Below are 26,395 nucleotides of genomic sequence, written 5' to 3'. Positions count from 1 at the left end.
TGGCGCTCCTCTGAAAACCACTTCCACAGCTTCAGCTTTTGATGCCCTATGTTACATAACTGTAAACAAACTTGCTATGACATGTTCTAATTGACTGTGAAACCAGTATTATTCCATGCGTTATCAGTACAAACTCATCAAGGCTGACCCGGGAGCGTGTAGTTTGAATAGCATGAAGTTTCCATGTCAGACTTTGTTTAAAACATAAATATTGTCCAGGGAGCTGCAGGGCCCTGGTGTTTACATCAAAACTCAGGGTTCAGATCAGAAGTTTCCATTCCCTCTCTGTCTGTGGATAAGACGTTACACAACATGATGTGAGACTCCGCTTTATATCTGTGAAAATGCAATAAGTGACATGTAATTTAAATTACCACAGTATCTGCCTCCAGTAATTGACAAGCCAGTCAAGCCAAGAGCTGCAGCGATAAAGCAAATATTTGTTTGGGAGGTGTTTCCAAGACCTTAATAATGTGATATCATCAGTAAACATCGGCACTAAGTAAAGCGTATCACTTGACATTTAAGAGAGGCCTGGCTGAACACTGCAGAGTTCTGCTGTTGGTGGGGATTGTGAACTGTGAGACACTCGAGGATGAGCTGAGTGTTTCACAAACACGAGAGTCGCTGTTTCATTTCCCGTTTCAATCAGTGCACACAATAAATGACCTCTACAAGGCCTGAAGATGTGATCTCAGAATATGTTGTTCTAACCTTTGCTTTCCAGTGCTCAGGAATTAGTTTACTTGGTTTATTTGTCCCCCTTGTAATTATACTGTATTGTGTGTGTTGAGATTTGGTTAGTTTTCGTAGAGGGAATAAATCAGAAAGTCGTCCATAAAGTAAGTGTGACGCACTACTGTGTCTGTGAAATCTGCAAGCTGTTACTGTGTGTGTGTGTGTGTGTGTGTGTGTGTGTGTGTGTGTGTGTGTGTGTGTGTGTGTGTGTGTGTGTGTGTGTGTGTGTGTGTGTGTGTGTGTGTGTGTGTGTGTGTGTGTGTGTGTGTGTGTGTGTGACTGATCCTCCCCTCAGTTAATATACAATATGAGCAACATTGTTAAAATGTATTAAGCACAAGTGTAATTGTCTGGCAAAATAATGAAATGAATACAACTTCACATACAGTATATAAGAGGGATACAGGCCAGCAAGAATAATAGTAGTAAAATGATATTGCAGGACTCGATGAGAAGGCTTGTGAAAGCTGAACAAAGTCACTTCAGATAGGCGAATTCTGTTTAAAGATGCCTTGAGATTAATCACACATTTATGTCATATATATAATGTGTGTAGCATTTACTTTAATGCTCCACCTTTTGTCTCCCCTTCACCAGATGTGAAGGAACCTCGGTATGTATGTTCAGGAGAGAGCACAAGATAACACCAGTGAGTTGGATCAGTGATGCTCAGGGGCATCTTGAGTTATGAGCAGCGATGTGATAGGCCACGCCACAAGCAAAGAGTTATAGCCAAGTTTTGCTGAGCCCCACCTCAAGATTCTTTTGTTTTTTTCCCATTGATCTTGCTCATTCATGATTGAAATGTGTATCTCAGGCTGCATACCAAGTTTTGTCAAAAACCAGAATATCTATTCATCCCATGCTGTAATCTTGACCTTTGATGGATCAAAAAAAAAAACAGCGCAGGTCCTGACTCGACCCCCAACCACCTGGCAGAGAGTAATCCACTGTCAATTAACAATGCCCAAGTAATCACTGTGACAGATAGTCACCACTGATTACTGGGTGACAAACCAGTGAGAGGGTGTTACAGTGAGACAAACTATGCATGTTCGGTTTAGTGAGAAACTTTACTGAAATATAAATTAGGAACAGTTTTTTGTTGGACTTACTTTGTGAATCAAAGTTGTGAGCCCATCGCCACAACAAGCTGGAGATGCTGAATAGTGATGTAGAACGCAGATATGAGTTTCCAGCGAAATGGCATTTAAGTGACCTAGAATGGAGGCGTCACACCAAAAGCGTGGCATCATATTTACTGGGTAGAACTGCTGATGTGATCTCTTTTCTATTCAGACACTACATTGTGGACCAAAGTCAGCAACTTCACAGCACTTCTTCCTGTTATCAGATTGAGAGACTGAACAAGGACACACAAAATATGACTCAATTCTTCACAACGCTGTTCTGGTCTTTTATATTCTGCATGTCTTCTCCAGAGTAAGCCGTGGTGGAAGTTAAAGACGATTGTTCAATGGCCATTCAGCGCTACACAGAGGAGAAAACTAAACTGGGTTCAGCTCGCTGGGCATAAAGGTATGAGCTGTTCAGATCATATCACATGCTGCTCAGAGCATCAGATACTGTTTGTGACACTGTAGATCCTTGACGGTAAAATCAGTCGTTTGGCTTTCTGCCCCCACTGCCTGTATTTGGTTTGCAGCCTACGACGTGTATCTCTTTGGCATTGTTGTGTCATTTTTTTTGTTGTGTTTCTTGGTGCTTTATGGAACAACAAAACATGGGAGGGTCAAATTCAGAGCCTGTATTTGTTAATGTGTAGACTCCAGCTCATCCCTCATGTTTGGGGAAACCTGGAATCCAGCTTATTGGTCTTTATCTGACCTCAGGTAACTTCAAAGCGGCAGGTGAGGGCACCATCCTGAAGAAATTCTCAGAAAACGAGATGCAGTGTTTCGAGAAGCTGAGGGATGACGCGCTGCTCCCATTTGTTCCTGGTTACCATGGTGTTGTGGAAAAAGACGGAGAGTCTTTTCTCCATATGACTGACCTGCTGGAAAACTTTGACCTTCCCAATGTCATGGACTGTAAGATGGGAGTGAGGTAAGAAAGTAAGATATTAATTCATTTACCTGTAATGTATATTTTTCATTTATTTTATTCTTTTTTCATATTTATTAATTTATGCTTTGCTTAAGTGCCTTAAGTGTCACTTAAGATAATGTCTAATTATGTTTTATGTGTTTTTGGTTTCATGGTTATGTTTAATAATCGTGTTCTGTTGAAATAGATTAATGAGATTAGTGCAGACTAGCGACAGTTCTTGCTGCCTGAAGCGTTTTTTTGCTCTACAAGGGAACACCTGTTTTAACTGCGGGCTATATGCTTGGCTTCCTGCCACAACGGGCGGGGTGCTTCACTATATAGCACACGCACGCACGCACGCACGCACGCACACACACACACACACACACACACACACACACACACACACACACACACACACACACACACACACACACACAAAAGCATGCATGTAATGAATGTATCCAATACATGCACACGATCATGCATGCACAGACATGCAGGTATGGACACCCACCCCCGTGAGCTTTCTTTTCCCAATTCAAACAAGCAAATGTGTACTCACTCGCTGAATCAAGCACAAACAAACACGCAGATATGTACTGAACTCATAGACACATGATGACATGCACACATTAACAAATTAGAGCCTGACCAATATGGATTCTGATACTGATATATCGGCAGATATGGATATTGGCATACAGCATATAAATAAAGTCAGACCGCATTGTTTATTCTGTGAAATAATACAGAAAAGCATTATTTTATCCTCCAACCGATCGAACCGAATATTTTATTGTATGCGTGTGTGTTTTTTACTGAGGCTCCACATACACACACACATTTACACACTCAGGGTGTCCCTGGAGACTCCCCTATGTCAAAAACACTCAACCACAAAGTTGCTCACTTGCACAAAGACACACTCTGACAGTGTTCACACAGTTGAGCACTGCACGCCGGAGTCTCCTCTCAGCTTCAGAGGAAGTGTAGCACACAAACTGAAACTGAAAACCACATCTGTTTGCACATTCTTGCCTGGTATGAATACAACAAGTGTAAATGTGCTGCTCTTTACCAGAAGCCCTTGTTTTTTGCACTGGTCATCACTTCTGCATGAGAGAAAACCATTATAATGTGCTGATCTCTACGACTTTTAGTGCAGCAAAAAGGACATTTATTGAGTGAGATTAAGGACGTGAGTCTTTTGTCTTTATATCACTGAGATTTTATCCAATAAAATATGTATTGGTTATTATTGCTTCATAAGTATGTGGCTGTTAACAGTGTGAATCCAATACAAACCCTGAAAGTAAATAGCCATTACCATGTATTTACACGCAGAGAACGCTGGGGGGAAAAAAAGATACAGAACACAGCTCCTGCTCAAGTATTTTTTTCCCCTGCTTTTTCAGGACATACTTGGAGGAGGAGCTTGTTCGAGCACGAGAACGGCCCAAGCCGAGGGAGGACCTGTACAAGAAAATGGTGGAGGTGGACAGCGAAGGGCCGACTCCCCAGGAGCATTCCCAACAAGGCGTCACCAAGCCACGCTACATGCAGTGGAGGGAGACCATGAGCTCCACCAACACCCTGGGCTTCAGGATAGAAGGGATCAAGGTAAAGGGAGTGATAAGCCACGTTACCCGCTCACCTACTGAGCCTTTTACCTGCTAAAGACATGACCACGACCTTTGCCCTTCCCTTCTTCTGTCTGTCAAGCTTTTAATATAGGTGCAATGTTTTGAACTTTTACCAGTGACGTGTCGAGTCCCCATAAATCTGAGCCCTGACGCCCTGAAGTAGTTTTCAATAACAGTTAAAATTATGTAATAGTTATTATTCAGACTTTTTTTTCTGTCTCTAGAAATGTGACGGTACATGTCGAACTGACTTCAAGAAAACCAGATGGAAGCAGGATGTCATCCAGGTGTTCAAGGACTTTGTTGGAGGGGACGTTAACATCATGGCACGTAGCAGTTAGTTCCTGCGCACACATATACAATATATTCACGCATGTAAGGAAACACACAGGGTATGCTTTACTTTGCATATACAGTAAACAAAGCAATCTTGCATTAGGCATTGAAGACTTCACCAACTACAAACACACCAGTTGAGTACGTTTTCATTGCTTGGACATGCACTAACAATTTTGTACACCCAGCCCTCACCTTTGAAAATGGTTGAGGCTCATTTAATGATAAATGAAAGCAACCCTCAAGTGTTTGAACTGCAAGAGCAAACCACCGAGTAATTCCATCCACACGGCACAAAGCAAATATTCACACTGTGGTGCTGTTTGAGTTTTCTGATGTAATGGGGTTTCCCAAATATAAATTGTGTCTACACCCATGTTAATATTTCATGACAAGCCTGTGACTTGTTTTCTTGCAACACAGAAGTCTTACCTGAGCAGACTGACGGAGATCCGGCAGGCGCTAAAGACATCAGAGTTCTTCAAGCGACACGAGGTGATGACCCATCTACGGATGAATGACAAATTAACGCAAAACAAACAGGCAGTGCCAAAGTAAAGTGTTGCACCAGGAAAGTCGTCTGAAATTCTGGTTGAGGGATTGAACACTGTTTTTTGTTTTTTTAAATCAGTTAATCTTGTTGGATTTACTGCTGTATAGAACCATCAGCATTCCTTACTCATTATTCAAGTTTTTTCCTTTTATTTGTGGATTAATAGATAATAAGGTGCAGAAGAAATAAATGTAAAGGCTAATGTTAAACCCACCTTTCTTATTCTTAGGTCATTGGCAGCTCTCTCCTCTTTATCCATGACCACACGGGCAATGCACAGGTCTGGATTATTGACTTTGGCAAAACCACAGCGTTACCAGTGGGCCAGATGTTGAACCATGACATTCCCTGGCAGGAAGGCAACCGGGAGGACGGTTACCTGTGGGGGCTGGAAAACCTCATCCAAACATTGGAGTCTGTAAGCAACAAAGGGACCAGTGAACAAACCTTTTGCTCAATTACCAAAGAAAAAAGCCAGACTGTAGAAACAGATGGCCAGTGACATTTGACTTATAAATGTTTGCAATGAACTCAAACTATTTTAATGGACACCGAATAGAGACACTGAGGGAAGTATGCTGATTTGCTTCAAGAGCTCTATGAGCAATGATAAAAGCTTATTGAAATATTAGAAGACAGTGGGGCAGTGGGCAGATACAATCAACCCCCACAGTAATTCCCAGGTCTGGCTTTTACAATTTCAGCAAGAGACCATATTTGGCAAAGAAAGGTTTGGTGCTGAAATTCAAATTAAAGACAGCATAGAAACAGAACAGAGAGGAGAACAGAGTCTTTCACTAGTTTGAGCAGATGAACTGACACTAATTCAACTTCCTTGGACAAAAGTGAAAGTGTAGCCTTTCAGTTAAGGGGTGTGATGTAACATGTGAAGGTAATGCTCAGGGGAAAAACAATCAAAATTAAATCAAGGAGAGTCAAGTCGTCATTCCATTACCCTTCATGTTACAAACCTGAGTGTACTATTAAAGCACAATTTATTTTCATTATGAACCTTGGGCATAGTCCTCAAAGTTATAGGACTACGACTATAACACATTCTCAGTATGGTACTTCATAATGATAAGACTTTATTATTTTGTATTGTATTGTTTATCAATTTATATTTCTTTTATTGATTTTATTTGTGTAATCAAACCTGTAAATATTTTTCATTTCTTGTGTGTTTGCAGATACAGATGCAGCACAATTTATTTGTCTGGGAACGTATGAAATTGATGAAAAATATACATGGAATTAAAGGGGACAGTGCAGTTTTCTTTGTAGTTTTCCATAGCAAAACACTATTTATGGGTATTTCATATATTTGTCAGGACTGACGCCTGTACCTTTCTTCTTATTGGTAGTAAACTGTGTGTAAATGATCAAACTTACACAAATGAGATAAATATATGCTGATTTATTTGGGGCACAGTTAGGTATGATTAAAGTGTGAAAGACCATATTGCATAGAATGTCTTTGCACTATTGTTTGAGGCATAACACCCTCAGCTACTTAAAGAATACAGGGGAAAAAAACTTTGACTGTCAATCTACCAGGCCTTAAAAAATATACACTGAGCAAAACATGTTTTTTTTCTCTGTAAAATATATTCCACTGTAATCAACATTTGTGTGGCTCAAAGACAGAAAACTATTCCTTTTAGTAATTTACCTTTTCTGAAGATGTTATTTTCAAGTGGACTGTGGAGAATATAAGCTAAACCCTGACTAATATCAGCAGGCCTCAACATAAAAACATACAGAAAGCTAATAAAACCCTTATATACTGTAAATTTAACTATTCGTTCAACATATTGAAAAATAAATTATCAAAACGTTTAAGCTCAAAACACAGACAAATATCGGAGTACAACTATTAAATGGATTAAACAAGAATAACCTGAAAATATAAAATCGTCAAACAGAGATTTTCACAATTGAATCTTTGATTAATCATAGAAGACTGAGATACCTGCAGCAGCATGTTTGGCATTTCAAAGCTGAATACCTCCCCTTGCTGAGTAAACAACTACCCCAGCAGCTGCAGAGTCGTGTGTCGAATGGCAGTGATTAACTAGAAGTACATATTCATCACAAACAATAAATGGATACAGAAAATGTCAAATAAATGACAAAATGGCTACAAATGTAATTGGTTAGTCCAGTGTAAGGAAGTGAGTACAAAAATAGCAATAGCAATATGTTCACAGGTCAGGTCGTCAAATTCTAAATGTTTGGACATTCACGAAGCCCCCTGCGGTCCAAGTAGATACGGGGACAAAATCAAAGTCAAATCGAGATTTCTGCGGTTTGGTGGGGAAAAAGAAGTGACTCACAGAACATCCACCCAGACATTTTAAGCCACAAAGAGTCGGTGCTAAGCACAAACCATTCACTGCCTTAAAGGAATTCTTCCACATTTTGGAAAATATAACAATTTGCTGTCTTCTGCTGGGAGTAAAATGAGAAGATTGATTGATGTACACAGTGTGAGCTACAGCCAACATTCAGTTAGCTTAGCACAAAGACTGGAAGGAGGGGGGGGGGACCAATGTAAAAGACAGACAACAACAAATGGTGTTAAGAGTTAGTGTGCCTTAAATGTGCTGGTAGGTATTGTGTAACTGGTTCCCAGTCGTAATATGCTAAGCAAAGCAGCTGCTGGTTGTAGCTTAATATCTTCAGTACCGACACAAGTGAGACACGTCTTCTCACAAACACAACCCATGAGACAATATCAGCACGCTGTGAGCACAAAAGCTGAGGTCGCTCACAGCGTCGACGGGGAGAGAGTAAAAAACATTCAACCATCAGTCAGAGGGGGATAAATGAGGCTATTTGTGTCAACAAACAAGGCTTACAATCTCCTTCTGTGATCGCATTACTTAAATTCCATTCTTAGGCCATGTGATGATAACAAACCGAACCATCTCCATGACAACTGAGCAACCTCATCTTAAAAGGAAGTCCAGGAGATGGGGCTGAAGGCTTAAAAAACACCACGTAAGTGAACACCATGGTGACAGTTTTTGTTTTCCAAGGTCAAGAATCAAAACTCCGGGCAAAAGATCTTCCTCTATGACATTATCTAGGTTATTGCAGTAGTTTGGGAGGATGTGTTTTCACATTATTTGGGATGAAAGCAAATCAGGTAACTAGTACTACAAGTTTATATTTGACTATTTCTACAAACTCTGCTGAAATGAAAACTTCTAATAAAGCACATTCTTTGAGATTCTCTTCCCAATGGCTTAATATTTTTTTAGTCTTGTTTTTGCTGGTCTTCACTGAATACAAAATAATTCCAAACAATTGTTTACAATGATTTCACATACACTACTGCCAAAGCTGTTGTGAAAAAAGACACAACAAGAAAAAACACTATGTGGGTAAAAAAATGAGTACAACTACAGCAGTTATTTATGACAGGCTGCACCTACAGCGTAGACATTGAGGAAGTGCAGGGCTGCGTGTCGTCCAGTGCTTGAGCTTCAGTGTTCAGCTACCAGTCAGATCAGATGCTAGGAAAATAATCAAGCACTGGCTCGCTCTATCACAGTGCAGTGGAGAGTATGTGTGTTTTTCCAGCATTCCAGGAGCTCTAATGATTCGTTGTGGTGTCTCTCAGACTGTGGCGGAGAACCCTGTGGTCATGCTTTTTGTTCTAGAAATCCAGAGCGTGAATATTAGCGTGTGAGAAAATGGGCTCCTGGCGACATTTTAGTTTAATCCAAATCCAAATCCCTGTTACAGTGAACCGTTTCTCAGATTGGGGTAACGCTGAGGTCTTCAGACAGAGAAAAGCCTGAGTCTCGGTCACGTGTGGGTTTCGCAGCTTTGGTGTGTCTCCTCACGTCTTCGTGGCCGTAGCTTGCGTGACGCTTCAGCAGCAGTTTGGGCATACAAGATGAGGGGGTGTGGAGGCCTAATGCCAATCCCAAGCCAGTCCCTGAAGAGACACTCGGGGCAGAGCTGGTGTTTGTGATGGCTTCTGAGGCTTTGGGCATAACCAGGGGCAGGCTCTCTGCCTCGTAGCTTTGCTCGTCATAGGCATAGTTGACGTTGCCACAGGGGAAACTCTGGAGCTTAACCAGGTCGATGCCAGCTTTTGTGGTTCCACCTGCTGAGGTCTTATGCGAGGATATACTCTGGGCAGCTTGGGGCTGGCAAGAAGGGGATGGAATGGAGGAAGAGCAAGGGCTTGAAGGGTTGAGGTGAGTGCTGCTGGCGCTGTCACACCCAGCCTCGTTGCTCTCTATAGCTGGGTTGCAGGAAGTGTTGGTGGTGGAAGATGTGGAGCTTGAGAGTGGCATGGACTGAGTGTGAGCCAGCGTTTTCTTCCCTCTGAAGTTTTCCAAAACCCAGGAGCCGTATGTGGGGTTCCACAGGTTCTTAGTCTTGTTCTTCAGCCTCTGGCTCCCAGACGAGGAGTTGTTTCTGGAGCAAGGTCTGTGGGGTGGAGGCTCAGGATGGAGCCAGTGCCCTCCTGCTGCTGCTGACAAACCAGGGGCAGGGACAGGCTCAGCCCAGGACGGCTGCAGCGCCTCGTGGCATGATGTCACTTCATGGTGGACAGGTTGGATTCTCTGGAGGAGCAGACGAGGTTTGGTGGGCTGTGGCGGAAGAGGAGATGGACCTAGGCCCAGAGAGGAGAGCCCCAGCTGGTTGGAGCAATCCTGGGAAACGGAGTGGGACACCAGGAATGGCGAGAGGCTGGTGGAGGTGTGGTCAGAGGGGCGGATTGCTGTCCTGCCGTCATCCTCTGTATTGGGCCCATATTCTACTGGTAGGGGTGTATTGATCACATCTGGGTCCTGATAAAGAGCATTCAGATGGGCAGATATTTAAAAATCGATATTTTGCGTACGAGGCAAGAAAATAAGGAGGAAATAATAAGGGAAGTACAGGATACCTGAGTGCAGTAGTTAATTCTCTCCAGGATAGTTGAGAAGTTGGGCCGGTGCTCGGGACAGTGCTGCCAACACTGGGTCATGATCCGATAGCTACAAAGTACCACACAAATTATATATATGAACATATATATAGTTAAGATTTACAAAACACAGACTGCATTGTAAATGTAATGCAATTGGACAAATGGTGATATGATAATAAATGTACTTGTCCCCATTTATTCATGACTTTGAGGAGAAAAAAAGAAGCAGAGGAAACTTTCAGAAAGTTCAACCAAGAATTTTTGGTTTCTAAAATCATAAATTGTAAAAGTGTTTGTATTCAGTGAAGTTGTGATTCCAACTTACCAACAGTGTTGGACGAATAATCTTTAATAAACAGAGCAAGTCCACTCAAGGTTTGACTCCACAAAGTTTTGTATTATCCCAGCAGTCTGACTTTGCAGGGAATGAATGAAATATTTAGACTGAGAAAACCCTGCCAGGCACTGTGAAGAATTGCAAATCCAGGCAGCTGAAGAGCTAAAATTATTTCAGTTCTCTGCCTCTTTTGGAATTTAAATCCAGGCTGGTGCAGTTTGATGCATTTCCTGTCAATACTCACACAGGCCCTGGGCAGCCTTTTGGAGGATCCATTCGGCCTCCGCTGGTGACAAACTCCAGCACCTCCTGGTTGGTTTTACAAGGATAGGGCATGTAGCCCAGGGAAAGGATCTCCCACAGCAGCACTCCAAATGACCTGCAGGGGGAGACACAGATCAACAACTGACAAGTGCGGCTCACTTGAGGAAGGGTGGCACCCAAACCTCTCCTGCCCTCATGGGCCTCAGACTGGCAATACCAGAAGAAGTATACAAACAAATACCATAAACAAGGGAAGATGTCATCTTGTCCTGGCATGAACCAAATGTTGAATAAAAAGAAAAATCAAAATTTGCATCCAACTACAAAAAAACCCTAGTAGTCTTTATTGTGGTCTTCCTCCTAACACAATTAATGTTTGTTGCCTGCAGTATAGTTACAGTAAGAAGCAAGAGTCCCACTTCTAACTGACCAGCAATTACAGTCAATCATGCACGGTGGGTTCCAAGAGTGCACTTCCAGGAAGTTTCTGAATTACCAAAGCAGAAACCACTATTTCCATTAGTGGTTTCTACTTTGGTAATTCAGAAACAAATAGTCTACTTATATTGCCTGAACTAAATCATACATATTTTTCCACTAATCTAAATAAAAATTGCAGTTATATTTAAATGTCTAAATGTAATCTAAAGAGAATCCATTGTGGACATTTATATATTTATCAGTTCAGTTCAAAAGTCTTATATAATTCAAGCACTAGATTTGAACTTCACAGACAAAGTAGTGTGATGTGATGAATCTCTCAGAGTTGTTCCCTAAGGGTTAAGATCTGGTCAGTGGATGGAAAGCCACACAAGCGGGCACTTGTTTATTTTCATTTGTTGCAGATGACAATCCAGATGGAAAACAATCCCTCTTCCAAACTGCTTTAAGCGACAGTGTCCCTCTGCAGAGTTCAGCGATACTTCTTTGTGGTTCAAGTGTAGCTGATCCTCCACATATTCCCACCATCGAGCTTGACTGTGCTGCCCACCATGCCCACATAATAATTTGGATTCCAGATCGTTTGCAGAGTTTAAACGTAAACAAACCTTTCTTCAAGTCTTCTTAAGTGGAATTTTGGTTGTTTGCTAAATATCTGACATCTTTTGTCATTGGAGAAGTGGTTTGGACACCGCTCAGCTGGCTCTTGTATACTGATACTGTTCTGTCTTGTTAAGAGGTTCACTTGATAAACTGCTCCTTAGACATTGAACTTTCTGTAGGTCTTTCTGGTCTTGTTCAAAAGTTAAATTACTTGATTTGCGAAAATCACTTCAGCAAGACCACAAAAAGGCCTTTAAATTAGCCGCAATTAGGAGGAGGGGTACTTTATATGACACACGAGAGGAGAGCTTGGCTCTTTGACATTGTTTAAACATGAAATAATGTTTGAATTGAGAACAGCTCTTCTTATTCTGTGTATTTAATTTGGAGCCTTCCTGTATACAGTATGTGTTCTGTTTTTGTACCATGTATCAGTCTTGCAGGTGAAGATTCCCTCCATGAAGGCCTCCGGTGGCATCCATTTAACTGGCAGCATGGCACGACCACCTTTCCTGTAATAGCTGGCTCTGGGGAAAGAAAAGCAGCGCTGCCAGGTTTAGAAATGTCCATTTGTCATCAGATTACAAGAGAAGGTAAACACCACATGGACACAAACTCTATACTGTAAGCACATATTAGAGACTGTTCCCATGGGGGAAATTAGATCGCCTTTTAACTGGACCCACATTTACCACAGTAAAGGACTGCCTAGACTCATGAGGCACATCAGCGTAAATCATCCTGTGTGAGGACTTCAAAAGGTGCACATTCAGTATACAGACCTGTAGATGTCTCGTGCCATGCCAAAGTCTCCAATTTTAGCCACTCGGTCCGGTCCAGAGCACGTAAGCAGGCAATTCCTGGCAGCAATGTCTCTGAAAAAACCCAGTCGCTGTTACAAAAACCTCACAATGGCACTAAACTCTAACACTCAATTAGTATTTAAGCACTTCAGTTAAATTCATTTTTTGTTTTCTCATGAATTTTGCTCAGTAATGACGGATTTATTCAAAAAGAGATTGATTTAAGGACACATGCAATGAGACCAGCTCAGTCGGACCAAATAAAAATATATGTATATAGTGAAATTCTGGAAGTGTTGTGACATTTCTCAACAATCACTATTTTTGGTTCAGGTTTTATCATATTTGATATTATTTAAAATGGAAAAAACCCAACAAGCCATAAATTCTTGGACTAAACCAAACCAGCATGTCCTAATGATATCATAATTACTCTCTCCGACCCTCTCTGCAACCCTGATACATTTTATTTTTGTGTTGCTGATCCTCATATTCAATGAACGTTTTAATTTGAGTAATAATCCTGACCTGTGTATGAAGTGGTTCTCCTCCAGGTAGCGACAACCACAGGCGATGTCTCTGGCCATCCGCAGCAGCTCCCGCATGGTGAGAGATGAGGTCTGACCCTGGACAGAGCACAGTTCAATTTAATGTACCAAACCAGCGTGCCCAGGCACGCGCGCACGCATCTGCATAGAAAAGTGTAGTAGAGACGTACAGCTCGTGGCCTGTTCTGTCTCAGGAAGCTCTTCATGTCTCCTCCGGTCATAAGCTCCAGCAGGATGAAACGTGGCAAGATGTTGAGACTGACGCCGATGCAGCGCACAATGTTCTCATGGCTGAACTTACTGCGTAGACAAACCGTGAACAACACTTGGGTTAGCATGACTACCATTCTGTGTCTAATTGTGGATAGTGGCTGAATTTATATACTGGCTACATGTGAGACAGAGAAAAAAGTAGTTCTGATGTTAAGTAAACACTTTCAACAGTTTTGTCCTGCAGTACGCAAAAAGCAAAGTTGACTTTCCAGAATTTCAGCACAGGAAGAGATGATACGAATGTTAAATGTGTGACCTGTGATCTCATCTAAATTCGTAAAGCTTCCCTGATCTTTCATTTTTTTCCCCCCTCTGCCTCAAAACATTCTCTTATGACACAAAATTTCTAACAGATGAGTGACACCATTTAACAATTAACATCACCCAGGTCATAAACTAGAATTAAACAAACTGTATTATGGTTATTTTTTTGGGATTATCTCCCTGCAGAAATCATTGCGGGTCCCTTTTATTATCAGCTGAAACAACCAGTTAGTTGTTTTCTGAGGCCAATACGTGAGCTACACTATAGTGGTGGTTTGATTTCTGAGTGCCTGACTCATATTGTGAACCTGCACTGGTTCACAATGTGAGTAGTAAGGTATACCTCATAATCAGTGCCTCCATGAGGAAATCCATTTCATCTTGTTCAGAGCAGATTTCTGGAAGAGTCTGTGGAGGAGAACGTGAGAGAGTCATTTTGTGCGGTCGTGATTTTGGAGCATGGGATTTTATCTTTACATGACAATGATTCTTTACACAAACCCCCCACATCTTTACATTTACATATTATTTAATAAGAAAAGTATACCTTTCTTCAAATAAATGTATCAAAAAACCTGTCTTTTCAATTTTACATTCACATGTGAACTTTTCGTTCTGGCAAGCAGGAGTGTTGAGTGGAATATATATAATGAACATAAAAAACGGTGAGATGTTATCATCCAGCATTCAAGTGTATCTGGTCCTCATGTGCCTCACAGTGTGTGATCTTACCTTTATGGCCACCTGCATGGGATTGTTATCATCATTTATCCCCAACACTTGCCCTTCATAGACTTCACCAAATGCGCCATGACCAAGAGCTCTGAAAAAACAGAACAGTGAAAATTACAACTGAAGGCTAAATATTAGTACAAAGGTCTACTACTTACAGAAAATATGGACATCAGCACAAGCAGTCCGCAGAACCTCAAACTGACCATTTGACCCCAGTACCTGAAAAGTGTGATGTTCTTGCGCGGCACTTCCTTCAGTTCACTGAGTGAGGCAGCCTTCCCCGCAAAGCAGTAGTTGGGGTTGTAGTCCGTCATGATGGTGGAGGAGCGGATCTTGCTCAGCTTGTACTCTGGACTCTGCAGACGTCCTCTCACTGCATGCAGGTGGTTCTTCCTGCGGTACCACACTGGAGACAAAGACAAGACACAGGGACAAACAAGCCAATTATTACAAACAGTCTAAGGAAACTTAAAAAAAAAAATCAGAACCCTGACCAGGATAGCACACTTGCATGTAAGGTGTAGAAGCAACTTCGTGTCTATCTGCTAAAGATAGGAGCGGTAACACAAGGAGGGGTCAAGCAGCATCTCAGTGGTTCATGCTGTTCTGTGGTCAGTGGAAAAACTGCTGTAAAAAGTGAATCACAGGCTTAAATTTTGCACTTAAAAAAAGTACTCCACCGACTTTAAATTGCTGCGGCCTTCATCAGCCACAATGCAAAAATTTTGTATATTGAAGTGTGTTAATGCCACTTGTAACTAATGTAGCTTAGAGATGCTAGCCTCAAGCACAGTCTTATAACATCACTTTTGTCTTAGAACCCCCTCCTGTCCAGATTTCTCTTTCATTTTCACTTCAGCCCCAACCAATATTGACTCAAGTGACATCACTTGAGGCAACATAGGAGATTTCACACGGCTCCCTCTGAATCCACAAGGTGCTTTCTACAACTCCCCAAGACCTGTGCGCAAACTGTTCAGTGTAAAATTGGTGGAGTTCCCTTTTAAGAAGACATTTTGTGGGATGCATGTGGGATGTCCTCTCCTTCTTTACTGCTCCTAGACTGTCTGTGCCAGTGAGTTTGGACTCACCCGCCGCGGAGGCAGCCCACGTCCCCGATACAGGTTGGTAGTCTGCCAGGGAGGGGGTGTTGCGTGCAGGTAAGAGGTGCCGTCGAGCCATCGCCCAGTGCAGACGCTAAGGACCAGGGGGTTGGGATGAGGTGGTGGGGGGTTGGTTGAGATGAGGGGAGGGGGGAGGGGGAGGGGGGAGGAGGAGGTGGAAGGAGGAGGGGATGGAGGAGATGGGGCGCCCAGGGAACAGACTACCTCCCTGCATGGGGGAGAGCTCAGGTGAAGAGACACCATTAAGCTGAAGGGTGGGTTTGTGTGTGTGTGTGTGTGTGTGTGCATGTGTGTGTGTGCGTGCGTGCGTGTGTGAGTATGTGTGTGTTTTGCTGCCTTTTTTTTTTGATAAACAACCTCCTGATATATATATATATATATATATATATATATATATATATATATATATATATATATATATATATATATATATATATATATATATATATATATATATATATATATATATCAGGAGGTTGTTTATCTTCCTTTTGCATTATAAGGTATTACACACGTCATCAGTCTTTGTTTTAGTACTCAATTTATTCACTTGCAAATTCAAAGAATTATACACAATGCAGTTAGTTAGAAGTCATACTTTCTGCACTTTGTCTGGTAATTATAGGATCACAATGTCCCGCAGTTACACACCGCTGCTGTCTGATTACCCTCTAATCACGCAGAGTATGAATATGTTTAGTATCACCTCAAACGATGTTGTTCCACACACTGATATCTTCTTTTGTTTTCTGTTTATTCTTTGTTCAGAAAAGACCATTTATCTGATCACTAACAGTTGCCGGTCTGACTGACCTTGACATTTGCCAACCTGTCCTTTTTCACTTAAATGCATTTTCTATTTTTCTAAACTCTGACCATCTTCCTGAAAGGACAGTGCCCCATTATAGTTCAGGTTTGATTGTCTGCAAAAGGACGAGAAGAAACATGTTACATTTCATCACTATATTCTGCTACTTGTACTGATGAAAATAAACCAAGTGTCTTTTCTGAATGTGCATTTCATAAATGCATTAGCCATCACGATTAAAACAAATATCCTGTCTTTTTACCTCCACCGAGGAGGGTTCAGTATGTTTTCACCTGTGTATTTGTTGGTTTGTTTGTCAAACGACGCAAAAACGACTCAACGGATTTTCATGAAACTTGGAGGGAGGATGGAACAAGGGATCTAGGAATATTTGCTCACTTTAAAACTGGGAGATGTATTTTTTTAGGAAAAATGGATCTTGATAAAAAAAGGAGTCTGATATCTATGAGCGTGTTCAATTAAGTGCAAATCCAAATAAAAATCCAGATCTAACAGAATTAAATGTGGTTTCATAAGGGGACTTATGTGCCTTGGCGGAGGACTGCATTCTACTCAGTGCCATTCAAGTTGATAGATGTATTTTCATTTCCCCCCAAGCTTGTTAAGATATTTTGCTTTATGATCAGCTGCTCACTTCTTACTGCCAATATGAAAAACAACTCAATCTTCCTTTTATCTATGAGCCTTTCCTAATATTCTGTCAATTTTGTCTAAACGCTTATGTCATGCCTGATTATCTTGTCAGTCTGTGTTCGAGCCCAGAGAGCTTGAAATGTAACTGATATTTCACAGGAAGTCCGCGTTGTGCAGATTCTCCTCCAGAGGCCCTACGTTTAGATTCACCAAAAACTGACTGCGGGAAAAGAAAGAGCAAAATAAATCAGAAAAAATCTTCCGCAGTTGAACTCCACTTAATATTCAGGCCCTTCCAGAGAGTTGAAGGAGAGGGCAACGGAGAGAGAAGCTGCTATTTTTCAAACGTCCTCAATGACCCTAATATGTGAGGATTCCCTTCCAGATAATCTGCAGCAGATGCAAAAAGGTGACAAAGGTGCAAAAAGACAAGAATTAGCTGTATAATCCCTCACTGTCCTATATTACTGCACAATGACTTCATATGTGTTAATACTGTAGAAAAAAAAACTGTATTTATATAAAGTGTCTGTGGTTCACAAAACAAGGTTTAGTATATAAGTCAACATTTAACAGTATATTTTTGCCTAGCAGCTTTTTAGACTAAGATAAATACTAATGCAACATGAGATACTATACAAAATTAGTGTTAGATTTCAAACAGTATAATTTGGGTTTTCGCTTTGTCCCTCACTTGTCTTTCTGTTTCTTTCCTAGAGTGTTATTACCAGCACAAACTGGTGATTTGTCTATTCCCTAATTATTCAAATATTTAGCAGTTTGCATGTGCAATAACCATCAGCAGAGCATTTTACATCATGTCTGACCGTCTTGTCTCAGATGAACCAGAACCTGCGACCAACAGAGCAAATCTATTCAGTTCATTGTTCCGAAACAGAGGCTCGTTGCTCCACCTCTGCTCAGTTCTGTGTATCACAGTGCTTTGTGTAAAAAGCATTTAGCTGTATCACAGCTGATATAAGACTCTTATCATAGAGATCATGCCCATGGGTCCAAATAAATGCTTCTCAATATGTCTGAACGGATAATCATTTATCACAGTTCTCTTCGTGTTTATATGATCGGGATTTCTTTTTTTTTTCATAACGCTCAACATGTACTGCTCTAATCTCACAGTTAACCACTACAACTGAGAGAAACTTCCAAATTAAATGCCAAAGCTTCCTCCTTTGTAATAGTGAATCATATATTTTCATATTAAAGTCATATGTTCAGATGAGTTTAGAGTACATCTCTAGTGTTTCATGCTTCCATGAGAGCAGTCGTCCTCCGGTAGGGACAGAATACAAAATATAGACAACTTGTTATTTTAACTGCAATCTTCTCCTCCATCTAACTTCTCATCTGAAGTACAACCTGGCTTCACACTCTTTGGGCTTATTTCTACTGCATGTTACATACAGCCAGAGACAGAGGACCATCACCTGAAACAAGTTCTACCAATAACCGGTGTTCATATGTGGTCAATTTATATCGTGTCAGCATCCGAAAATTTAGACACATATCTTTTCCGCAGTGGAGGACACATCACCAACACTTATCAGAGGCGTTCCTGTTCCTGCGGTCAGTAACATCTGGAAGCATCGGCATGTCGAGCTGAGCTCACAGCCGGTGGAAAGTGGAGGGCACAGACTGCACACAGAACTGGAGGAGTCTCTTACTGAGGAGGACGCTGGCGCAGATCAGCGTGAAGCCACTTGCGATGGTGGAGACCACGACTGCCAGGATCAGCAGTGTCGACATCTGGCCCTGTGGAGCTGGGCCCTGAGGAGCTGCTGGGAGAGAGAGAGATGAAGACTTCAGATGCTTCATCTGCCGCATCTATTGTTTGAGATTAAAACAAGTTGCTAAAACATTATGGCTATTATCCAATAGACACAGTACTGTTCGTCTGGAGGGTGATTACCTACCTACAGTACCAATACATGTCACATTGTCACTGGCCAGGACTTCGTCTTCGTCGCAAAGGCAGAGGATTAGGTGAGTATCCTCTTCACGTTTGCAGCTCTGCATCTGACAGTGGCTGCAGTTCAGCTGCACCTTGATCTCACACTCCCCATGACTCTCCATCGCTACAGGGATCAGTTATAAATGCACACATAAACACATGCTTGCAATGAAACACAAACTATTTGTTTGAGAGAGGGATCATTACGTTCGCAGGATGCTCCAACAGGGTTTGGTGATATTACGTTTCGCTCTTCTCAGCAAACCTCACGAAGAGGCCAAAACCAACAATAAATGGATCTGACTAATAAGTGTTGTCTGGCCTGCCAGAATGTCTGAAATTACGTATTCCTCTGAGCTAAGGAGATTCACTTGTAGTCCAAAACCTATTAACAACAAATCCACGAGCCACACATTCACAGTAGCTGACAAATGTTTGTTTATTGTGCGCAACATGGACGCTGAAGTTTATTTTGAGTCCATTTCACATACGCACATCATCCTATAGCTAAAAATAGGCCCCTCACAAATGGATTATTCACTCCTATTAGAGTAATCTGCACTATACATTACAGAGCTGAGCTGTTTTAAATGAAAGTATATTCATGACCTCTTCTCAGAGATTTATGTCTTCAGTAGGCGTGAATGGGACAGAGTTAAAAACAGGCTGGAGAAGTCGGAGAGTATTAAGAGATAGATTTACTCACTGTTGTTTTTTTCGTGAGATGTACAACAGAATATCACCAGCCTTGTACTTGAGTCTCTGAACACTTTACTTTCTGTGCTCAGGTATATGAGGTCAACCGAGTGCATAATGCATTATATGATGCTTCCATACCATCATTGGTTCAAAATTATGGTCTAAATTATACATAAGGCTGTACACTTTTGCACATACTCTAAATTCTGGCGAAACAGCGCTCCATTGTTAGCGTGAAATAGGAGGTGACGTAGCAGGCATGTACCATTACATTAAACCACATCCCTCAGTCAGAGCTGAGAAGATGTTTTATTACATTACAGAAAAATATATTTGTCGTTCAAACTCAACCACGATAACATCTCTTTTTGTCAGCTCCGCCTTTGAATGTGTCTCATGGCCCAGAGGCCGTCATTGTGTTGGGGAGCAGTGACACGGCAGCACACGCAGAAACAACAAAAGGGTCTTTCACATGAGAATTGATGTCTGTCTGCTGGCGCCCAAGGCAACAGGCTACATGAGGCTGTGAATTAGCCGACTGCCTTCCTTTTCCTCCCGCTGAATAATGAGAATCAGATGGCTGGTAGTTTAACCAGAAAAAAACCCCAAACACCACTTCATATGTGTATATGTGAATGTGTAGGCCTGAGTGATCAGACAGATAGTCTCTCACACACACACACACACACACACACACACACACACACACACACACACACACACACACACACACACACACACACACACACACACACACACACACACACACACACACACACACACACACACACACACACACACACACACACACACACACACAGTGATGCACAGACTGGATCAATAGCTTGGAGAACTAAGCAAACAGAACTCAGGATTTAATCTTCACACCAACAAAGTGTCTGTGCTTTGGGATCAGCAACGTTCAACACTGTCTGTTATGGAAAGAGATTCACAGCAATCATGCACCTATATCATGTAGGCTGTAGTTGTATCATTTGAATAATGACCGAGACTTTCCATATTAATACCAAAAAATAAAATGCAAGGTGGCGTTCGTTCACTGAGCTTGTAGTTTTTCAACCGATCTTCAAGGTTAATAAAAACAATACCCCAATCATATCAATTTCCTTTTTTACTAGGTGTTCAGTTTGTGTTTTAGCTTATTTTATTTTGACTCAAGCTGTTGCTAAGAAACTTGCATCAGTATTTCAATTCCTTCTACTTTTCCCCACTTAGCTGCTTTGTGTATGTCATTACTTTTTTCTTGTCTTCTTGTCTGGCTTTCCTGGGGCTTTTACTGTAACCACATACAGCATGAAGTCCATATCATATTCCGCCTTAAATTACTCTCACCTGGAATAGCTTAATCTTCATCACCTTCATTGTAATTATATGTTCATGTTGTGTCAGACTCTGAGTCTCACCTGCCAGAGGCTGCAGGAAGATCTCTCCCATTGGATGAATGAATGAGACTCCGTTCTGACCGTCAGCTGTGATTTCATCTGTCAGCGCCGCATCACCTCCTGTCACAGAATTCACGTTCAACAATTGAACACCTTTTTGATCCTATTACGACAGTTAATGACTGTCAAGACATTTGCTCTATACTCATCAGTTTGTCTCCACTCTCGACAGTTTTCTTTTGCAAAAAAAACCTAAAACAAAACAGCAGGTTGCTTTACAGCCTTTGTTTTCACCTTGGTGACAGAAGATTGAAAGATACCATATTGTGATTAGATTGGACTGATCTTACAATGAACCTGTTCCATCTGGCTGGTTCTGGCAGGCTGTTATGTCGCTCAAGGATAAAACCGTAGAAATAAACTACAAGAAAATGTCAAATTATTGTAATTATAATATTAATAATAGAAATATTACCATGTATGATCAGCATAGCAACAAGCTACAAAATGTAATTGCAAGGTCCTTCATGTAACTTGTGAAATTATAAAACTGTACAAGAATTTGACAGTGACAATTTACACACTGCAAAATGTTTTTAAGTGGAAATCGTTTAAGCCTGAGGAATAAGCTGACTGTAACACATACCATAGAAAAGACATACATGCACACAACAACATAGATGATTCTTCCTCCAGTGAACAGGGTTGTCTTTGTTGAAATGACAAGAGAGAGCTCGACAAATGAGCAGAACGGAAATAAAAGGAAATGAAATGTGGATACCTCGGTACCCTCCTCCACCACCTCCGGCTGTGCAGGCTCCACCTCCTCCTCCAAAACCCCCAAAGGTGGACCAGTTGAGCTTGGACAGGGCCAGAGGACATGCCGACCCCCCCTCTGCACCCTCCACCAGAGACTTTCCAGCTCTCATATGAGGACTCAGATTGTCTTTCCAACCTCCGCCTCCACCTTCAGGGAAACAAACATGAACTCTAAATGAAACACTATTAAAGCCTCTGAGGCCATCCACAGTGTTTTGGTAACCATGTGGGATTTGTTTAAAAAAACCAACATCAATAGGATAGGCAGATTGCCTGCCTGAGGCAAACCTGAGTTTCCACAGTGAAACGTATTTAATGGTTGCTGTTGAAACTAAGCTGCAGGTTTGTGTTGCAGCTGCGATGTGACTAAGACAGTGGGTGATGTTAATGGGGTATTCCAGTTAATAAGCACTGTACTTTCATAAAGTCAGTGGGGATTCACAGGAAAGGAACTTTCGAAAAAAGGCTTCAAATCAATGAACGCTCAGTTCTTCAAACACTGGTGTTGTGTCATAAATCTGTAGATGCCAAATATCAGATTACTCTCCTTCAAGAGCCACCGAAGACATTATACAACTATTTTCACATGTTTAGTACAGAAAATGCCTGATGATGAAAATATTTTTAAGTGTAAGTGTCCGAGGAGTCTTTGGCAGTCCTGTAGCCGTGTTCATGTTATCATTCACCGTGACAGGACCACACCACGTCAACAGTCACCTGCTATGCTAGAGCATCTGTGGCTGACCATTGCTGTCTATTGTCTTCCGTGCGTCTTCCTGCTGCACTGGCTCGAGTCGCACAATAAATTAGCAGCAAAGGCTTTCAGTGGTAGATGGAATGGACAGCGCAGTCCAGAGAGACTTCTGGAGAAAGCAAGGGTTTGCCAAGAAAAGAGCTCAGTCTTGTTGAGCTTGAATATGGAAAGTTGGGAAGACATCCAGCTGGAGATTTGAGTGAAGCGAGCAGACACACGTCCCAGAAATAAGTGGTGGGGGTTTGAGCTTTGCTGCTGTTCATAGGCGACCGGTGGGCAGACATGAGAGGCTCAACAGCGAGGTTGCTTTTTTCATTTCATTTGACATCCTACAACATCCCCTCACTTTCCACCCATCCACTTGTACATACTTGAGTGGCTGTCAGCCACACATTATTTTCAAAGCATTGAAGCTTTTATTTATGTTTATACTGTATATAAAGCTGAATTTACATTGTGTCGCCTACTTTATCAGCCTTTGGTGAAAGCTCTGTTTTGAAAAGTAATTTAGTATAGGGCTGGAGCTACAGTATAGTAATTATCCCTGACCACAATGCAGTGATGACGACAGAAACCCTTCAGCAATGGTAACTGGTAAATGGACTGCACTTAAATAGCAATTTTTTTAGTCTTAACAACCACGCAAAACTCTTTACACTACAAGTCTCATTCACCTGGACTGCGTTTAAACATAAACATGAACACCCTGTTGTGATACTCAAGGGTTGAAACTATGGCAGCTGAGAAGGACAATCTTGGCTTTCTTGTGGAATAAGTTTCTGAGGTAGATGATATGGGTTTCAATACGTGTTTAACCCTGACAGAAATGGAAGCATGCATTTTATCCGTGAAGCAAGTTTTATAAACAACTAGGCTTAAATCAAAATTTGGAAATTATTTGAAATAAATTTGTGGAGATCAACATAAGTTAAGATTAAATAACTGTTAGCTTATTGTATTGAATAACTTCATTATATAATACTTTCCGTATTTATAGAGAAATGTATAATCCATTATGGGCACTGCTTTTTAAATTTTTAATTTCCAAATCTTACATATATGTTGCTGCTGATTGGGCAACACCAACAAGCGAAAACGTACATCAAAGCCCGTTGCACGCAGTTTCAAGCCTACGTGTCGTTCAACCTGGAAACCGTAGCAAAAGAATGCAAAAAGTTTTGAGATTGAATGTAACCCCTGTTAACACACATTCATACGCACAGCAGTCAGGGGCAATTTAGGGTTGAGTGTCTTGCCCATGAACACTTTAGCATGCAGACTGGAGGAGCCGGGGATCAAACCAGCGCCTCTCTGGTTGGTGGACGTCCAGCTCTACCTCCTGAGCCACAGCCAATGAACAATCATTTTAAGAGTCAACAGGTTCACTCACCGAAAGATCGGGGGCATCTAATCTACGCTGCTGAGCAGATTCAAGCATGAATCCTGCTAACCATAATAATGACACACTGCAGGTCAAGTCTCATGTGACACCATGACAACTGGGTATATAGAGTTCAAAAACACCCACCAGCAAACACAAACAACTCTTGTACACACCACTAACAGCTACACATTTCCTCTGACACTCAGATCTTTATCTAGACAATCCCACAATAGTTTAAATAAGATGAGCTAATACTGTAGATGGGCTGTGTTGATACTCCAGTGATCAGGGGGGATTTACTGAGAATGTTCCAGCTGGCATTTCCCGGAGCTAAGAGACTGTTCTGCCCAATATGTCCTGCTTCAAAGGTAAACGGCCCGTCAGGAAAGTAAAAATACAATCCCAATAGATCCCGTTATCAAGAGGCCAAGCACATTCTGCTGTGTGACAGCACACATGCATGTCCAAGGTGCGCTGTTTTCGATTGCGTCCAAAACAAAAGGTTTTAGCCTAGCCTTTTATAAACATGACCGATGTGCTTTCAAATCAGATAACAGTTCAAGTTCACTCAGTTTCAAAGAGAAAAGCCTGTTGTCATCGGAGGCTTATGTCTCTACAGCGCTTGATCAGGAAAGCACATTCTTCGCTAGAACACTTAAGCACTGGGATCGTAAAGTATAGACCCCGAGTCTGCAGCCATTCCTCAGATCCATCATGAATAATAAGTACTATTGTATATATATATTTTTTTAAGTGAAAACCTGGGGTGACCTCGTGGCCTTGAGGTTTAAAGCACACAACATGAACTGCAACATCCCTGGTTCAAGCCCACCCTACCAATAAAATGCTCTAAATTTATTTCTGACAATTGACTGAACAAGTTTTTGAACAAAGTTGACTGAACAAAATTATTTACAGACTTCACTATAAACTGTTTCAATTGAAATTACTTTTGGGTTAAAAAATCCATCTTTATAAGGGTGGTTGACTACATGTTCTATGAAATCAGAAAGAGATGTTGTGGTTTTTTGAATGCAAATTTTCAATGTTGTGAAAAAGACAAAACAGTGGCGGGAGTAATCTTAATCTTATCCTGTGCATACAAAACTGAATCTATTTTCATGGCTCCATGCCACTATAGGTAAATGACAAAAGTAAAATTTCACAGTTTGAATCAACCCTTTAAACAAACACTCCTAATTGGAAGTAAGATAAGTCATATAATAACGCACCTGCAGCACCAGTTTGACCATTGCTACTGGGACGTATGGTGCTGTTTTCGTACTGCTCCAGTGGTATCTGGTCCAAACTGGACTCTGGGTCCTCCAGGTAAGCATTTCCTCCTCCACCAGCTGCAATCAGCAAGGGAATCATCTCGCCACTCTCCATCTGTCAAGAGAGCCACACAGCTACTGCTTTGAGAACTCTTCAACTACGTACTAGCTGAGTGGTGCACATGCATAAATTTGCATTTCAATATTTTCAATTGCACATGGGAAATTATTCGTTGAGACGAAGCTTCAGTCTCAGCAGTAGAGCAATTTCAACAGGACCCTGGAAATTGTAGTACAGATGGGAGGTTAAGTGACATAATCCACAAAGTATATGTGCTGCCACCTTAAAGATATAGGTTGCGCCACCTCCTCCACCTCCCCCTCCAGCCCACTCAGCACCAGCCTCTCCCCTGAGGTCATCCTCGATCACTGACCACTCTCCCAGGCAGATCTTCTGAGTGTGAGAATTTCTCTGCACCAAGCAGGACAGAAGGAGATTTGAGTTTCAGAGAAAGATGCCGCAGGCAAGAATTTTTTTCATTCAGGTCACGCTCTCTCTCTCTGGCCAAATATAGCCCAGTGGGACATTGCACACACCAATTAATCCTACCAGCCTGACTTCACTCTCGCCTACTCACCCCTGGACACGCGTCCTCGCCCTGGTGGCCCACCAAGATGTAAAGCACATCTCCTTTCTCCAGAGGAAATATGGCAGAAATGAAGACCCCGTGGTTGCGTTTGTTGTGGTTTTTGGCTCCTTTCCCTCCTGCAGCACCATAGGCAGAGATCCTGGGGGAGATTATTACACCACAAGGGCATTACTGTGAAATAAATTGCTTTCAGTCTCAGGCTTCATATTATATTAGATAAATAGACTGCACTACACTTGAGCAAATTGCTATATATGACTGTAATTATTTCCTCTTCTAAAGACACTCTATTGATCTTGGCAGAAAGTGCAGCTGTGTATAATTTGGCCAG

The 26,395-nt window shown here is 41.6% G+C and overlaps 2 protein-coding genes across 5 annotated transcripts in view; one reads left to right on the top strand and one right to left on the bottom strand.

The window, feature by feature from the left end:
* Positions 1 to 8,555, top strand: part of itpka (inositol-trisphosphate 3-kinase A) — a 14,351-nt gene extending 5,796 nt beyond the window's left edge. The window contains exons 2-7 of the mRNA XM_035611291.2: positions 2,181 to 2,277; positions 2,592 to 2,805; positions 4,206 to 4,410; positions 4,658 to 4,759; positions 5,193 to 5,264; positions 5,552 to 8,555. Coding sequence (XP_035467184.2) covers positions 2,181 to 2,277; positions 2,592 to 2,805; positions 4,206 to 4,410; positions 4,658 to 4,759; positions 5,193 to 5,264; positions 5,552 to 5,824 — 963 coding nt within the window. The 3' untranslated portion in view covers positions 5,825 to 8,555. The remainder of the gene's footprint in view (positions 1 to 2,180; positions 2,278 to 2,591; positions 2,806 to 4,205; positions 4,411 to 4,657; positions 4,760 to 5,192; positions 5,265 to 5,551) is intronic.
* ltk (leukocyte receptor tyrosine kinase) overlaps positions 6,725 to 26,395 on the bottom strand; it is a 46,644-nt gene continuing 26,973 nt past the window's right edge. For 2 of the 4 annotated variants that reach the window (XM_035611282.2, XM_035611284.2), the window contains exons 13-29: positions 26,053 to 26,203; positions 25,758 to 25,886; positions 25,373 to 25,529; positions 21,965 to 22,150; positions 21,205 to 21,303; positions 19,044 to 19,205; positions 18,795 to 18,908; positions 14,746 to 14,932; positions 14,524 to 14,614; positions 14,135 to 14,199; positions 13,425 to 13,554; positions 13,235 to 13,332; positions 12,686 to 12,778; positions 12,329 to 12,430; positions 10,840 to 10,974; positions 10,235 to 10,325; positions 6,725 to 10,136 (exon numbers count right to left, since the gene is read on the bottom strand). In XM_035611282.2, the coding sequence (XP_035467175.1) occupies positions 9,087 to 10,136; positions 10,235 to 10,325; positions 10,840 to 10,974; positions 12,329 to 12,430; positions 12,686 to 12,778; positions 13,235 to 13,332; positions 13,425 to 13,554; positions 14,135 to 14,199; positions 14,524 to 14,614; positions 14,746 to 14,932; positions 18,795 to 18,908; positions 19,044 to 19,205; positions 21,205 to 21,303; positions 21,965 to 22,150; positions 25,373 to 25,529; positions 25,758 to 25,886; positions 26,053 to 26,203 (3,040 nt within the window). In that variant the 3' untranslated portion in view covers positions 6,725 to 9,086. The remainder of the gene's footprint in view (positions 10,137 to 10,234; positions 10,326 to 10,839; positions 10,975 to 12,328; positions 12,431 to 12,685; positions 12,779 to 13,234; positions 13,333 to 13,424; positions 13,555 to 14,134; positions 14,200 to 14,523; positions 14,615 to 14,745; positions 14,933 to 18,794; positions 18,909 to 19,043; positions 19,206 to 21,204; positions 21,304 to 21,964; positions 22,151 to 25,372; positions 25,530 to 25,757; positions 25,887 to 26,052; positions 26,204 to 26,395) is intronic. The other 2 variants (XM_035611283.2, XM_035611285.2) reach the window with 2 other exon arrangements.

The sequence above is a fragment of the Scophthalmus maximus genome, chromosome 15 (genome assembly GCF_022379125.1).
Source record: "Scophthalmus maximus strain ysfricsl-2021 chromosome 15, ASM2237912v1, whole genome shotgun sequence".
In the NCBI taxonomy this organism is placed as follows: domain Eukaryota; kingdom Metazoa; phylum Chordata; class Actinopteri; order Pleuronectiformes; family Scophthalmidae; genus Scophthalmus; species Scophthalmus maximus.
This window is presented reverse-complemented; position numbering and strand designations above follow the sequence as displayed.